Below are 16,479 nucleotides of genomic sequence, written 5' to 3'. Positions count from 1 at the left end.
TTTTGTAAGTAATGGTTTGGTCCATAAATTGAAAAAGGGTTTTTTTGATTAGTGTTTTCAAAAACCTGAAATGATGGTTTTCTACACAAGTTATAATGACGCCTTTGTCATATGGAGCAAAGAGACCTGAAAATATTGAAATTGAAGAAGCTGAATAATCTAAGAACTTGCTTTAATTATTTTAAAAAAAGAAGCTCAAGCCGATGAATCAATTATCAAAATAGTTGATGATTAATTAAGCAACGATGAATTGTTGCAGTCCTAATGTCCTCTATGCTGTAACATGGTGGACAAGAGAACCATGTTAGAGAATAGAACATAAAATAATATAAAGATTCTTTTTCACTTTCACAATGTGTTGAAATTATTTATTTAGTTCAGCTTTACAAACAGTTTCAACTTCACAATGATTTACACAATTCCAGAAATCTGTCAACACAGAGATGGAAAAACATCTGCACATGATTTCTTGTTCATTTAACACGAGTAGACATAGATGTGGTCAGCTCACATAAGTACACCCTTCATTCACTATCAACATCTATTATAGAGTTGGAAAATTCTGTTTATGGCTTAGTGATAGATAAATTAATAAATAAATCAGCACAAATGTGTTGTTAACAGCTTGATAAATGATAAAAAAAAGACTAAACCTGACTGATATCACGTAGTAAAACTGTATTGAATGCCTCTTAGTTTGGTCCAATCCATGTCTAAAGCAACAAAATGTAGGATTTCAACCTGTAACTTCTGTTTTTGGGTCCGTGCCACAAAAAGAACCACAAAGTTTAAACTGACAGGACATAGTTGTTTGTACATTAAAAGTTCACTCGTGTCGTTGGCTTGTCGACAAATGCACGTGTTATTGCGATATATACATGTATTTTGGGACATTTGTAATAAAAACAATACCACTTACCAACTGTGGGGGGGAACCTGAGAGCATAGCCTACATTGTGTTACTTTAATGTCACATAAATACACCACTAAGTGTCCTTAGTTTTGTCCAGTCCATGTTTAATGTGGCATATTCTGAAATGAAAATGGACAAGAGAATCTCCAACTTCGTCTTCAGCTATTGTGTATGTGCCTCTGGGTGAATGGACACAAAGATAACATGGAGTGGTGGGCGGAGCCACTGAGTCTGCTGCATGCATACATGTACAGACACATGTCAAAGTATAAATGGAGTGTGCTTGCTGTATAAGTGAGTATTAGTACAGAAGCATTAAGGATCAGAACAGGACAGAGGAGCCTGAGCAGGACGTTTGGCCTTGAATGGACAGTCTTCATGCCAAGGTGCTATCTCTTGCTTTCAGGGGCCTCGGCTGTCCTGATTTAGTGGTCGCATGGAAACAGTCATCAAAGCCTATAAACCAGAGGAATGTAGGGGAGGGCTGTGTGTGTGTGTGTGTGTGTGTGTGTGTGTGTGTGTTTTTGTGTGTGTGTTCCAGGTATTGCGCCTATTGTGGGGAACTAAATCTGTTAACACAGTCACATTATGAGGACTTCCTTATGTGGACAAAAAGCAAGTCCCCAAAACATAAATGATTACATTTCAATGTGTAGACAGGATTAGGTTAGGGTTAGTTTAAGGGTAGGGTTAGCTTAAGTGTAGGGTTAGTTTAAGGGTAGGGTTAGCTTAAGTGTAGGGTTAGTTTAAGGGTAGGGTTAGTTTAAGTGTAGGGTTAGTTTAAGGGTAGGGTTAGTTTAAGGGCAGGGTTAGTTTAAGTGTAGGGTTAGTTTAAGGGTAGGGTTAGTTTAAGGGCAGGGTTAGTTTAAGGGTAGGGTTAGTTTAAGGGTTAGGGTTAGTTTAAGGGTAGGGTTAGCTTAAGGGTTAGGGTTAGTTTAAGGATTAGGGTTAGGGTTAGGGTTATTTTAGGGGTAGGGTTAGGGGTGAGAGAGAGAGGACCAACAAACTGATAAACCACAGGTATTGAGGACATTTTGGGAAAAGGAAGTCATTTAGTCTGGTCCTCACATCTGTAAAGGGCTTGTTGGGGATTAAGACCTGGTTTTAGGGTTAGGGTTAGAATTTGGTTTAGAGTACTTGTGTTGTAATTGTGTGTCTCACAGTGTCCTCAGTGAGAATGCTGCAGGACGAAGGACAAAGTTTTAAACTGCAAACTTCATCCAGATCCTCAACTGACTGCAGTCACTTCGGCATCAAATTCAACTCAATTGCACGACATGCTAATATCAAGTAATCAACAGGTTTATTTTTCTCCTTCTAAACTTGACATTCCTGCCCCACCCCCACCCCCCACACCCACCCCCACTGTGCAGCTTTCATCACGACTAAAGCCAAGTGCTGGTCAGGAGTATCACCACCAGTGCTCTCTGAAGTGTCCAATGTAAATAGTTGGACTCAGGGTGTTCTCTTAGAACTGTGCCAGCAGATTATTTCCAAACCACCCCAAACTCTGAGTACCACACGCTTGGCACCCGTCAGTGGAAAAAGAGTGCATATGAGTTCAGTAGCTTCCTATGTTGCCTTTTGCAACAACCATCACACTGGAGCCACTCGGACACACTGTGACGACTCACATGGACGCACACGTGCCACAGTCTGTCTGCAGATATACACAGTTACTGATGCCCTGATAGATGCACTCGGTGCCCACAGCACAGCCGCTCCAGTCCTTCACACGGACAACAACTTAGCAACCTCGGCAGAACAGTGTAACTGTAGAACTTCATTCAATGTACTTTTCCATGCAGACAAAAACAAAGCGGGGGCCTTATTTTAGACCACGTCAGACAGCATGACTTGTTCTGCGCCCAATTTATAGTCCACCTACTTCTGAACTGCAATCAATAGCACTGTAATGACTTTTTTAATTGGGTGAAATGTAGTATTGTTTAATCTATTATGATAATATGTTTAGTAGGGTGGTTTGGTTGTCATTAAATTCAACATATTTAAAATACTGTTTACATGGGATTTACTGTGGCATATGATTTCATATGAAGTTGAAAGTACAGCGAACAGAGTCAGTGCAGTAAATCAGCAGCAAATCAGTGCGGCTGTGGCAGCTTGAAACAGGCTGCAACTGATACCGTTAGAGTGAGGCGTTAGAATTCAGAACATGCTCATTATACAAGTTTAAGATTGCTTTGCCTTTCTGAAGAATGCACATATTAAGTGCTTGCACTGTAACTGTTCCCGTGAGCTTGATCCAGGACTTTTTACAGGATTTTATTTGACAGGTAAAAATAAAAACACAAGAAAACTCACCCTTGGTAGTTTGGGACATTTGCAATGACAAAAATCTTCTTCTCCTTTCCTCCCATGTCTCTCATGGGCTTGAGGTCTCCAGATGTCCTCTCTTTGACCTTTGCTGGTTTGCACTTTTTAGGTCCTGGTGCTTTGGATGCTCTCCTCCACCCCGCACACACTCAGTGTGCAGCTCGGCTTACTTGTGGCTCTCTGCTGTTGAGAACCACACTATGTACACAGGAAAAGTACTGGAGGGGGGGCAGGTGAAAGGGGGGTGGGGGTCTGCTTTAGGACCCAGAGGCCACAAGCAGGGACAGAGTGGAGGAAGTGATCCAGAGAATGTGGCTTGTTATAATGGAACGAGAGGAACGCCAGAGTGCAAAGAGCAAGGATGACAGACTGAGAGAGGGGGAGAGATACAGGGGGGCTGGAGGATGTGTCATAAACAGCAGCATTACTAACAGGATTGTGTGATCATGTTTTTGTCTGTACAAAACCCACATAAGTTAACAATTGACACATATTTGAACTTCAGAATCAGAATTGTTGAGTTCCAGTAGCTCCTGTGGCCGACCAGCAGGGTTAGTCATGGAGCGGATGGAGGTTGTTGTCCAGTATTGTCCTTAACTTGGACGACACTGTCCTCTCTGACACCACCGTGTCCAACTCCATCCCCACAACGTTACTGGCGGTGTGGATCAGTTTGTTCAGTCTGTTTGCATCAGTGACCCTCAACTCCAAACTTAATGATGAGGCAGAAGTGGATCAGTGACTCCCGTGAGCCAGGATTTCAAATTGCTGATTTTCATAATGGACTTTGATCCGGGGAGTGAGCGGTCTACAAAGCAACAGGAATGTGGCTAAAATCTGTTTTCCTTGTGAATCTGTTGGCGGATATTGGCGTGTTTCCACCGGCTCTACTCACCTCGTCTCGGCACAGTTCAGTTGTGTTTCCACGAGCATAGTAACCTGGTACCAGGTCCTTTTTTTAGTACCTGCTCTGGTGAGGTTCCAAGCACACCGAGTAGCTTACTATGCGTGACGTCATCAGACTGACAACCACTGATTGGTCAGAGACGTCCGACACAGAAATCAAGCCGAACTGTAGGTCAGTTAAAAAGACTTAACACTCCTAAAAATGTGGTTAATCTCCAACAGTTACCAGGGAAATGTCTGTGTTTCAGTCCAGTGACTGTGTCAGACGGAGTCTGTGCTCTGGTCGTGAAGGAAGTGCTGAACAAATAGTTTTAATGAACTGATTCTAGTGATTCAGTTACTCTGAAAACAACTGCTTTACAAGTCACTAGTCACACGTTTGTGTGTGTGTGTGTGTGTGTGTGTGCGAGTGTCCCGTATAAAACGAAGTCAACGCAGTTTCACGCAGCCTTGCAGAGATGACTCCGCCCACGTTGAGTAAAAAGGGCCATATGTTCCTAGTGAGAGTGCGTCTGTATTATGCTAGTTCTTGGCACAGGGGCCAGCAGGCTGCACACAAACAATAGTTCCATCCATTTTCTTCCACTTTTTTCTTCCCTTTCACTTGAGGGTTGCTGGAGCCAATCCCAGCCGACAGAGAGCCAAAGACAGGTATGTACCCACCTTTCGCTGGGACAGGTCGCCAATTAATCGCAGAGATACACAACCATTCACTCTCACAGTCACGGTCATTGTATAGGGTTCCATTTACTTTGGTTCCATTGCTGCTTAATAACTGAACTAATATAAAGACGGCCATCTTTAATTATTAGTATTCATATCTTAAAAATAAATGTCTTTAATGTTTTTATGATGTGTTGTTGAACACATCTGGTCTCACAAATATTGTGTAGTGACAAGCGTTCAGCTCATGCCTTTCATCACATTGACTCATTATCATGTTGTATCGTCTGAGACTCCTCTGACCTTCCCATTAATGTCTTAAAGTCTTGACACTGAATCCTCTCTCACCATCCTGTCCATTTACCTTGTGTGTGTGTGTGTGTGTGTGTGTGGCTGTGGGCTTTAACAGTTACCTCACATCAGACCAACAGCGCCCCCCCCTGGGCCAAATGTTTTTACTCCACCCCTGCTATATTTAGTCCACACTCAATTAGATGATCTTAGAACAACAGAGTGTGTGTCCGAGGGGGAAAAGGCCACAGATGATGCAGCCACAGCCTGTGTGTGAGCAGTAATCAGCATTACGTCGTGTAATATACAGTAAGACATGGTACCACGATGAGCTGCAGCTACAGAGGGATCGGTGTGACGGTTCACTTGGTGTAAGGTGAGTTGTAGGTATGAGTGTTCTCCTAACGATCAAGTGGAATGGATTCAAGGCGAAGCAATGGAAACACAACATGATGGATGGATGCTGGTAAATGTGGGTCATTGCTCTCTGGCTCCCTCCAGTGGAACATTTTTAACTGTGTTTTTCATGCTGAAAATTCAGGCCTATTAAAGTCTACTTTGGGTATGAAATAGGCACACACATGTTTTTTGTTTTTGTTTAAGGTTAAAAATGATTTTAAAATCCTGACGATGAAATGAAGCACTGAAATGACACGTCTCTTGAAACAAAGGAAGGTGGGCATCTCTAATAGGGGAGACTATGGGATGGTGGTTATGTCACACAGGATTGTGTCCAAAGGTTTCCATGAATCACAAATGTGTATGATGTTTTGTTGGTTGCCAGTGGATACGGTGAGTGTCTGAGCCATAATCTCTGCTCAGTAGATCACACAGACACTCCCTTCAAGGGTTTCAAAAGTCCATTCACTCACTATTCCTCATTATCAGACACAGTTCAGGAGTGTGCTTGTATTGATAAACTATCATCTTTGGAGCAAGCATGGCATGAAAGTGCTGTTCTGATGGACTTACTAGACACCAGACATGTTCAAGTCTCTGGTTGAAATGAATATTCTAACACTATTTCAAAGCATGCACTGTACTATCATCCATACAGTACAGTGTTAAAAGGACACAATTTCAACTTTTTAATTTTGTCTCCAAGATTATTTTGATGCTACATCGATTTACAGAAGGGTCAATGTGGCCTCTGTCAAAGCCTGAGCAGGTCTGCATCGCCTGCATTGGCACTGTGGAACTTCTGGTCTGTTTTGGGTCTGTGCCACAGAAGGAGCTACAATGTTCTACTCTACAGCGTACGTCACATGAGCTTGCTGTGTGTCAGGCTGTTATTGAAGTTCATCTTGTCCTCTCGTCAATCTCGTCCTTTAATCAAGTGATTCAAATAAATGTGAGGTTAAAAAAAAAACGGGTTGTTCTTCTGACAGTTTTTATTTGGTTAGTTTTTGTTCCTGATATCTTGAAAAATAAAACCATGCAATCATATTTGTAAATAATGCTATAGTCTCAGCTGACATAGGGCGACAGGCGAGGTTCACCCTGGACAGATGGCCCAGTCCATGGCAGGGCCACATATAGAAACGTGTTACCACGACATTTGAAAACTAATACTACCGTTTACCAACTGTAGGAGGAAGTAGAGAGCATATTGTGTTTCTTTACAACTGATCAGTTGTAGGTTGACCTTAAACAGTCTACTGTGATGCATTGTGAGGACACACACAATAAAACATTTTCATAACTTTAATTTACAATATTTTGGTGTAAGTGTTCATCACCACAGGATACATGATGTTTGTCAGTGTTACTAACTGACTGATTGTGTGTTACATGTGTTTTAAGGATAGCATCTGTATTAAAAGAGAACTGACCAACCATGGTTCAAACATGATACTTTTCTTATTGTCGTTGACTGTGAGTTAGTCAGTCTACAAAGGCCTCGTTCAGTTCAGTGTCATTCCACATGTATTTTATCTTAACAACTAATCTTCATTTATTTTGCAGCCTCTCTGTAAAGTCTACATTGGTTATGAAACAGGCACACAAACGCTCATAAAGTTTGTTTAAGTAGCATGTATAAGGAGAGACTATGGGATGGTGGTTGTATAACACAGGATTGTGTCCAAAGGTTTCCATGAATCACAAATGTGTATGTTGTTTTGTTGGTTGCCAGTGGATACTGTGAGTGTGAAGGCGAGCCATAATCTCTGCTCAGTAGATCACACAGACAAAAGTCCACTCACTATTCATCATTATCAGACACCGTTCAGGTTTTTTCAGGTGTGCTTGTATTGCACCATGACATGAAAGCGCTGTTCTGATGGACTCGCTAGACACCAGAGATGTTCAAGTCAAGTTCAACAACTTCCATTGTTCAACTTAACGACTCTCTAGACCGGTATTAGCCTCAGAGGTTAAATACCCGGTTCCTCCCACTGGATAGTCAGAAGTGAAGAAGCCTCTTGGAGGAGAGGGGGAACATATTCAACTTAAGTCCAGTCCACCGCTCACTACTGAAGAAGAAGTCTACTGCAATAATGCACACAATAAAAGATGTATCACCACAGGATACATGATGTTTGTCTGTGTTACTGACTGACTGAATAGGTCACCTTATGCTTTGTTTTATTGTTATTCAACAATTATATCAAATGAGAACATAACCTACAGAAATTACCCAAATTAGCCCTGGGAGCTACATTTTTACATTTTACAAGCTTAAATGCAATGAACCTGACTTTCACAATACAAACCAACTGAGGAGAACTATGCGGCACTTGTGCGCTGTGATACTCTCTTGGGATGAAACAAGAGAAGTCTTAGCTGAGCACTGATTATTCTCATGTCTCACAGAGTACAGCATCACACCACAGAGTAACCAACCCACTATAATGATACTATCCTGGAGTCCAAGTGTGAGACTTGAGTCCCCATCACTGCTTAACTCTCACTATCTTGGATAAGGGAATAGAGGAAAAAGCTTTTAGTGCCGTCTTTGCCTAAACTTTAAATGTGTCAATGATTTAGTTTTACCTGCACTGATCATCTGTCTGTGTCCTCACATAAGGACAAAGGCATCACTGAACGTCACCAAACACTGATCTGTTTTTTCCGTCATCAGTGAATTATCGCCCAGTCACGCGCACGGCCACACCCACAGGCTTTGCATACCGTGCTTTCAATAAATGACCAGTGGTCCAACAGCTCAGGTACAAGTCAAACTCTGTCTGTTGTTGCAGTCTGTGCATTTGATCACACTCTTCTCACTTGTCCGTGCTTTTTCTCCACGTGTGTGTGTGTGTGTGTGTGCGCGCGCTCTCAGGGAACAGCGGAAACAGCTTCAGTCGCCTTCAGTCAGACGATCAGGTAAATAATCTGTTTAACACACTTTTAACACAGTCTCTCTCACACACACACATAGTATCATGTGACGTTGTTTCGCAGCAGCCAGATTGTTTTTTCTTTCTTTCTTTTTTAAGTAATGCGTGTTTATTTCCGGGGTTGCACAGTGTGCGCAGCTGTCAGATGTAGCGTGTCGTTCACGCTACATTTAAGAAGATATTCACAGATATTCTCGAACTCCAGTTAAACGAAACATTATTAAAACGCACGCGAGACATGTTTGTTTTGAATCGTTGATGTCTACGAAAGAAAAGAGAGAAATCACTCCACCATGCTATTAAAATCACGTCACGTGTTTTATAAAAAATATGCTTTTATATCACTTTTGTGAATATTTATTAGTAATAATTGTCATAAACTTCACTATAATACATTGTAGTGTCGTGTAGTGCTACTAAACAGTGTAGTGTCATCGTATGATTCCAAAAAAAATGTCTGCATGATTTTCATCAATATTTCGTGTAAATGTTTTGACTTTAGTGTCAGATTTGTTGATGTGAATGATTCGAATCACACGAATTAGTATTTCGTGGCCACAAATTAGAGAAACCTGAAAATATAAACTTTGAAGCAGTGTGTGTGAAGTGGTAATAACTGCCAGCACTCTCCGCTTATCCACATGCATGTCTGTTGGTATTACTAAATCATTCAACATTAAATTACAACACTTTTCAGCACATAAAAGATACCAGAAGTAGTCATTACTAATAACCTAAACAGAGAACTGGCAATTGAAAGCGCCAGTATTCAAAATAGTAAAGTTAAGGTAGCACGTATTGACCCACTACATCAGAGGTGTCAAACTGGCAGCCTGTGGGCCACATGTGTCCCCCCATCAATTCTACCTCCTCTTACTTGAGGACAATTAGATATTTGGTTGTTACTTTACATGTAGCCATATTGAATTTATTACATTCAACATTAAATGTCTATATATACAAATATATATCTATATGAGCTTGGCTGGTGTTTTAATTATAGTTGTCAGCGTTAATTACTTAATTTTAGATTTATTTCTCCGTTTTTGACAGTAACACATTTATACCATCAGCATTGGTGTGTGTGTGTGTGTGTGTGTGTTACATTTAAGTTCCATATAAACAGCTGATTGCTAATTTCAAATGCCTTTTACTTGTTACAGGGGAAGCCAACATCGTCAGTTATGGCCAACATCAGCACCTCAAACACCATTTTTGCCTTGGAACTGCTACGGACTCTGAGTCAAGAAAACCCCAATGGAAATATGTTCGTCTCTCCGCTGAGCATCAGCTCAGCTCTGGCTATGGTCTACCTCGGAGCGAGAGGAGACACAGCTGCTCAGATGGCAAAGGTAAGCACTGCCGTCTCTCTGCCGTTGGGCCTGTAGCGGTGCGTGGAGTTCAGCCTGTCGACGCAGGTGTGTCTCCTGGCTCAAATAGAAAGGTGTGTCAAGTGAACTTCGACCTCAAGAAACAGGCTGTGCATTGTTTGCTAAAAAAAGAAAAGAAAAGCAGAACGTTGTTGAAACTGGTTGTTCCACATTTGATTTGTGGCTTTAGTTCACGACACCTATCACTTATGTTACTTCTGCACCTCTGTCATCGATATTAATGACTTACTGTACATGTTTTTTCACTCGGGTTACTGATTTATGACTGAACACTGTTGGAGCCTGTGTTACACAGTAGCCTGTGTTACACAGCAGCCTGTGTTACACAGCAGCCTGTGTTACACAGCAGCCTGTGTTACACAGCAGCCTGTGTTACACAGCAGCCTGTGTTACACTGTGTTACACAGTAGCCCGTGTTACACAGCAGCCTGTGTTACAGGCGTGACACACAGTCACATGAGCTAACTGCAAGTTTCTGAAGTTTTAAAGAGAGTGTACACATGTACAGTGACTGTCAAACAAATACAGCAATTACACATATATATATTTACAAAAGTTCATGACATCATCAGTGTTACATTATTCAGTGACATGTCTAAAATGACCCTCATGTTTTAATAGATCAGACAAAATATTCACTGTTTGACTATAAAGGAGTAGTTTTTGTTTGTAGTAGTGTGACTGTATGAGGCACTGACACGTGTGTGACGCATGTCTGCCCTCTGCTGGCGTCCTGCACCAGGAAGTAGCATAAGACAGCTCATGTCATGTCACTCTTGCTGGACAAACATGTTCACGGAAGAGCTTTTGAACAGGAAATGCGTAAATCCAGCGATTTTGACCATAGAAATGTTGAAATCTTACAGAAAACGAATTTATAGAACAGTTAAGTGGACAAATTGATTTTCTATTATCATGGTTAGTATTTTACTTGCTCTGCCTCCCCTGACCGCACGTCGGTGAGGCCATACCGACAAGATCCTTAATTCGAACTCCTCAAAAAGGTTATGTAAAATAATGACATGTTTCTTTCATGGCGCTCCATAAAATGCCTTTGAATGTGTTTAAAGAAGGCAGGAGAAAGATCACTGATATTATTACGTCATTACAAAGTGATGTAATAATAATAATATCTTCTGCTTCAACTGACAACAGCTAATGCCTCTAAGTGATAATTAGGATTTGTTACTAAATGTCCATATAAATGACAACAGGGAAAAGAATCAAATGTTGCGCTGTTATTTCTTGCAGAGCCCTAATTGTAATGGTTTACACATTTTATTTAATCATTTTTAATTTAAAATCTTATGTAAAAAGTATTGATGAACATTATAGGTTTGTGTTGGAGCTTGTAGAACATCTACATTTTAAAAGGGATTTTAGTTTGAACTGTAAATGCACATCGGTTCCAAATATTGATTATTGGCCTCAATTATTTTTATCAATATTGTCCCTGAAAAAACAATATTGGTCAAGTATTACAACAATTGATTAAATATAAATGTGATTATCTATGTAATTGACATATCATTAATATATAATATTAATATGTTTTGGTAGGGCTTCTCAGTAATAATAATATCTGCATGACACATAACGTAATAGTATATAAAAATGTGTGCATTTATTTAATATCGTAATCCCATTCATAAACAAAAATACAGTATAGTAACACGTGAGAGTTGTGCGTGTCCTCAGGCCCTGTCATTCAGCGAGGGTGAAGGTGTCCACGCAGACTTCCAGAAGCTCAACACAGACATCATCACACCGTCGGCATCTTACACTCTGAAAACAGCCAATCGTCTTTATGGAGAGAAAACAGCCAACTTCCTGCAAGTGAGTCTGCAGCCTTCACTTCCTTCAAAAGACACGTGTATGAATGAATGAATGAAATATAATCTGCTCTCTGCAGACTTTCCTCGACGCTACGCAGAAGTACTACCATGCCGACCTGCAGGCTGTGGATTTCACTGGGGCTCCAGAGGCGTGCAGAGCGGACATCAACAGCTGGGTCGAGGAGCAGACAGAAAGTGGGAATTCAAAATGCGTTGCATGCATGAAATCATTCCGTACGTCCTGTGTGAATCGCTATTCAGTGCTGAACTCATCTGTTTCCTTGCAGACAAGATAAAAGATCTCCTGAAGCCAGGAACAGTCACTACGAATACCAGGATGGCTCTGGTTAATGCCATCTACTTCAAGGGGAACTGGCTGAAACGCTTTGATCAAGCAAACACCAAAGAGATGCCCTTTAAAATCACTAAGGTGAAAAATAACTTACTTGGTTGTTCAAAAAAGTCTGGTTTTAACAGTCACCTACATTTCAATCTTAGTCATTTATCAGTCCTGCAGGGGAAAGTCCTGCATTTAACTCAACCTCTACTAAAAAGCTTCCTAGAATTAGGAGCAGGAGGCTTTTTGACCTAGTGGGGACTTAAACCGGCAACCCTCCAGTAACAAGTTGTTTTTCCACTTGGATGTTATGGGCTGCCCATAAACCTTTTCTAAAAAAAGGTCATTTTATTAAGAAATTCTATCTTCCACATTTCCAGAGGTTGTTGAAAGAATGTGATCTTTTGCCAAACAAAAACAAAATGTGCAGAGCAAATGTATATCACAAGTTTATTTTCACTTAATTCCAGTCATACACATCATGCTATTTTTTGTAAACTTTCTCTACACCATTTGTTTTTGTCGGGCTACGACCATTCATCGATAATTAATAGATCACTACATTCAAACAACTTTCTCTGATTTTTCAGCTTCTCAGATGTTGAGTATTGTCTGTTTTCGTTGCTCCATATGACAAAGAAATCACTCCAACTGAATATTTTTAAACAATTATAAGAGAGAGAGTCTCTTTTCATCCATTATGCTTCCATAAGGCCAAACGTAGTACCAGTAGATACACGCACACTCATAATCCACATATTTGATTTGGCAGAGATCCCTGAGAGATCCAGATCCCTTTCCTGATGAAATCCTGCTTGGGACCAGCACTGGATGTGCAGCACCCCCTGTGGCTGGAGTCAGTATAGAGTGTCTATGGGCTGCCCCAAATTGAAGATAAAATAATGAGTTAATATTTATGAGTGTACAATCACCTGATAGTATGAATTATAATAATTTTTGATCAACTCGTTTCTAAATTAGCCTTTAATGGACAAAATAAACATCTGAGTTTTAAACTGAAGGCTACATAGGTTCTCCAAGACATGTGGAAGGAAAGCGTGAGGTGACGGATATCCATTAATTGTATGCACTGTTCCACGGTTAAAGTAGCAGTGTTTTATTGTGAAAGCCATTTTAGAAGCCCATGTCAGTTTGAGTTTCCAAGTTGGAAATCCGAGTTCAGGAGTTCATGGGACCTCAGGATTTTTAGTAAAATGTCTGTATGTCATAAAACCACACCTCAAATATGTGAGCAGACTTTATAAAAAAACTTGATACCATCACCTGAACTGTATATCTCCTTTTTGTCAGAATGAGACCAAACCGGTTCAGATGATGTACCAGATGAAGAAGCTGCCCTACAACTACATCCCTGACCACAACCTGCAGATCCTGGAGCTCCCATATGAAGGAAACGAGCTGAGCATGTTCATACTGTTGCCTGAGAACTCTGTGCAGGAGGTACAACACGTGTTTTCTTCAGTTTAAAACAGCTTTATTTGATTTGTTGCATTCAGTATAAACAGAAAAGAAGCAGCATTGCATACACCATGAATGAAAGTATACTAAAAAGAAAATTTTTGCACATTTCCAACATGTCTTTTTGACTGCTTTTGTTATTATCAAGACTGATGTCTGTTAAAAACAATCTTTAAATTGAAGGTGAAAAAAATAGTTTAAATGTTTTTGATACAGGACATTTTTGGCTCTTGAGGGGATGAGAGGGAGTAAAAAAAAGTAATAAAGCAAAAAATAAATTGTTAGTTGTTAGTAATCAGTGATATCTCCCAGGCTGTGTTATCAATCATATGAATATATTTACCACTTCATCTCAGTTTTAAAATGGAAATCGCTCACTCTCCTGCACCAAAGTCTGTGGAGAAAATGAGTGTTTTTAGCTCGCTGCTGGTCTACTGCTGCCTCATTTTGTGTCACGGAGGTGAATCTGAACTTAATATTTCATGTACTGAGGTCACAAAATGACACATTTAAACTTACTGATGCAGGCAGCAGTGGATCAACATCTCCTGTGTGCTTTTTTCCCCATGGAATTTGGTGTGGCTGAGTTAGCTATTCTTAAAGTGAAGAACACTTGACCTAACTGTGTTGAACACATTTCTGATGCACACTGATGCTTGAATAACGTTTGAGGGATGCAATAAAATGTGTTTGCCCTGTTGCAGCTGGAGAAGGCACTGACGCAGGAGAGGCTGGACGAGTGGACCAACAGAGAAAACATGGACGTGGAGTCAGAAATCGTCGTTCATCTGCCAAAGTTCAAGCTGGAGGACGACTACGAGCTGAACGGGCCTCTGGCTCAACTGGGCATGAGTGACGTGTTCTGCTCGGCAAAGGCCGACCTGTCTGGCATGAACGGTGAAGGGGGACTCTTCCTGTCCACAGTGGTACACAAAGCCTTTGTGGAGGTCAATGAGGAGGGCACAGAGGCAGCTGCAGCCACCGCTGGAATGGTGTTCTTCTGTATGCTCAGAGAGGAGCACTTCACTGCAGACCACCCCTTCCTCTTCTTCATCAGGCACAATAAGACCAAGTCCATCCTCTTCCTCGGCAGGTTTTCATCTCCTCAGTAGACAGAACTTGCAGAGGACGAAGTTGGCCACTCATAGTACACACACACACACGCACGCACGCACACATACACACCCCAAAAGCAAAGTCTTTTAATAAGCGCTTTATTTTCTGTGATGATTTGCTAATTCACTATATTTTGCACTGAGTCATAAATGTAACTCAATTAATGAAGAATGAAGAAGAATTGAAAGAAGAAATGTATGATTTATTGAATGGTTTGTAATTTTAGAATTAACAATGGAAACAGTAGAAGGCCAGCAGCTTATATAATATTTTGCATGTGTAGGTGAAAAATAAACAGACATTTAAAGTGACTGTGCTGAGTTTTCATAAGAACGGTTTCCTTATTTAACACCAATGGTAAAGGTTCTCAGGGCCACACGGTAACAGAGTGGTTAGCTCTGGTACCTCACAGCAAAACGACTTGCCACCTGGTCCAAATGATGGAGTTTGTGTGTGTGTGTGGGGGGGGGGGTTTCTCCAGTGTCCTCCCACAGTCATGCAGATGTTCATTAGATACTCTAAACTGTGAGAATAGATGGTTGTTTAACTCATTCAGTTCAGTTGTATTAGAGTACTAACATAAACCTCAGAGGACAAAAACATATGCAAAGGTCAAGATAAATAGCAGCTATTACAAACTGAATGTAAAGTCAATGCAAAATTTGCCTTGAAGGGCTTTACAGTCTGTACAGCAAGTGACAACCTCTGTTCTCAGAGTCTCAGGAAGAGCCAGAGGAGGGATCACTCTCCCAGTACAGACAGACGTGCAGTATGTAGCTACACTACCGGTCTAAAGTTTTCAAACACCCCAAGTTTTTTAATGAAATTCAAGCAGTTCAAGTCCAATGAATAGCTTGAAATGGTAAGTGGTGAACTACCAGAGGTAAAACAATAATAATAATTAGGTTACCCAAAACTGAAAAATTATGTACATTTCAGAATTATACAAAAACAAGTTAAAGCCGTTCTGCAGCAATGTAGGTCGGTCACTGTTGGAACAGTTGTTCCAACTTTTCTTGATTACTTGCAACCCCCCTCTGTCAACTATTGTTGGAACACACTGTGCCATACAGTGACAAGTTTTTGAGAGTCAACAGCTTGCAAGATAAGCAGCTCACAGCAGCTTACATAGTGGTCGTAGTCAGTATGTCTCAGTTTCAACTGTGAAAACAAGCCTTCAAGAGGTTTGTCTGGGCCATGAAACCCCTCCAGTGGACTACTGAAGACCGGAAGAAGGTGATATGGCCTGATGAATCAAAGTTTAAATCTTCAGTTCATCAAGCAGGATTTTCACACACCGTAGAGTAGGCGAAAGGATGGTTCTGTAGTGTGTGACATCAAACACGATAAGGGGAAGCATGGTGGTCAGTGAGTTGTACAGAGCGAGAGGCAACCTGAAGCATCCTGCAGAGCCATGCAGTGGCCTCTGGTATACACCTCACTGGTCAGGGGTTCATCCTGCAGCAAGATAATGACCCAAAACATAAGTCCCATAAGCTTGAAAACATGGAGTGGCCCACACAGTGTCCAGACCTAAACCCCATCCAGCTGGTTTGGGATGAACTGGACAAAAGAGTGAACGCAAAACAACATTCATTAGAACTTCTGCAAGAGCTGGGAAGAACTTTCTGAGGAATGGGAATGGACTCCCATTGTAGAAAGAATGGCACCAGTGTGTTCAGCTGTTATATCTGCCAAAAGTTGTGTACGAGCACACCAAAGCGCAGTCATGTGGGGTCTCGTGAGCGACGTTACTGTCAGGGAACCAGGGATATAATGTGAAAACTTTACGAGAAATGTGAATAAATGAAGGCGATGGGGTGGTTTTCTTTTCCTTTTTTTAGGAAAATATAATGACAAAGCAGGTTTT

General features: G+C 41.0%; 2 protein-coding genes across 2 annotated transcripts in view; one reads left to right on the top strand and one right to left on the bottom strand.

Annotated features, from left to right (window-relative positions):
• mylk4b (myosin light chain kinase family, member 4b) overlaps window positions 1-3,405 on the bottom strand; it is a 39,824-nt gene extending 36,419 nt beyond the window's left edge. Inside the window, exon 1 of the mRNA XM_058639380.1 lies at window positions 3,239-3,405. Within this exon, the coding sequence (XP_058495363.1) occupies window positions 3,239-3,303 (65 nt within the window). The 5' untranslated portion in view covers window positions 3,304-3,405. The remainder of the gene's footprint in view (window positions 1-3,238) is intronic.
• A 4,874-nt stretch (window positions 3,406-8,279) lies between these two features.
• serpinb1 (serpin peptidase inhibitor, clade B (ovalbumin), member 1) lies at window positions 8,280-14,920 on the top strand. The gene is made up of 7 exons (XM_058638411.1): window positions 8,280-8,437; window positions 9,615-9,803; window positions 11,541-11,678; window positions 11,755-11,872; window positions 11,965-12,107; window positions 13,326-13,475; window positions 14,198-14,920. The coding sequence occupies exons 2-7, from the start codon at window positions 9,636-9,638 to the stop codon at window positions 14,603-14,605; spliced, it is 1,125 nt and encodes a 374-aa protein (XP_058494394.1). The 5' UTR covers window positions 8,280-8,437; window positions 9,615-9,635; the 3' UTR covers window positions 14,606-14,920.
• Window positions 14,921-16,479: the final 1,559 nt, after the last annotated feature.

The sequence above is a fragment of the Solea solea genome, chromosome 9 (genome assembly GCF_958295425.1).
Source record: "Solea solea chromosome 9, fSolSol10.1, whole genome shotgun sequence".
Lineage (NCBI taxonomy): Eukaryota > Metazoa > Chordata > Actinopteri > Pleuronectiformes > Soleidae > Solea > Solea solea.
Note: the sequence above shows the minus strand (reverse complement) of the source record. Positions and strands in the feature narration are given on the sequence as shown.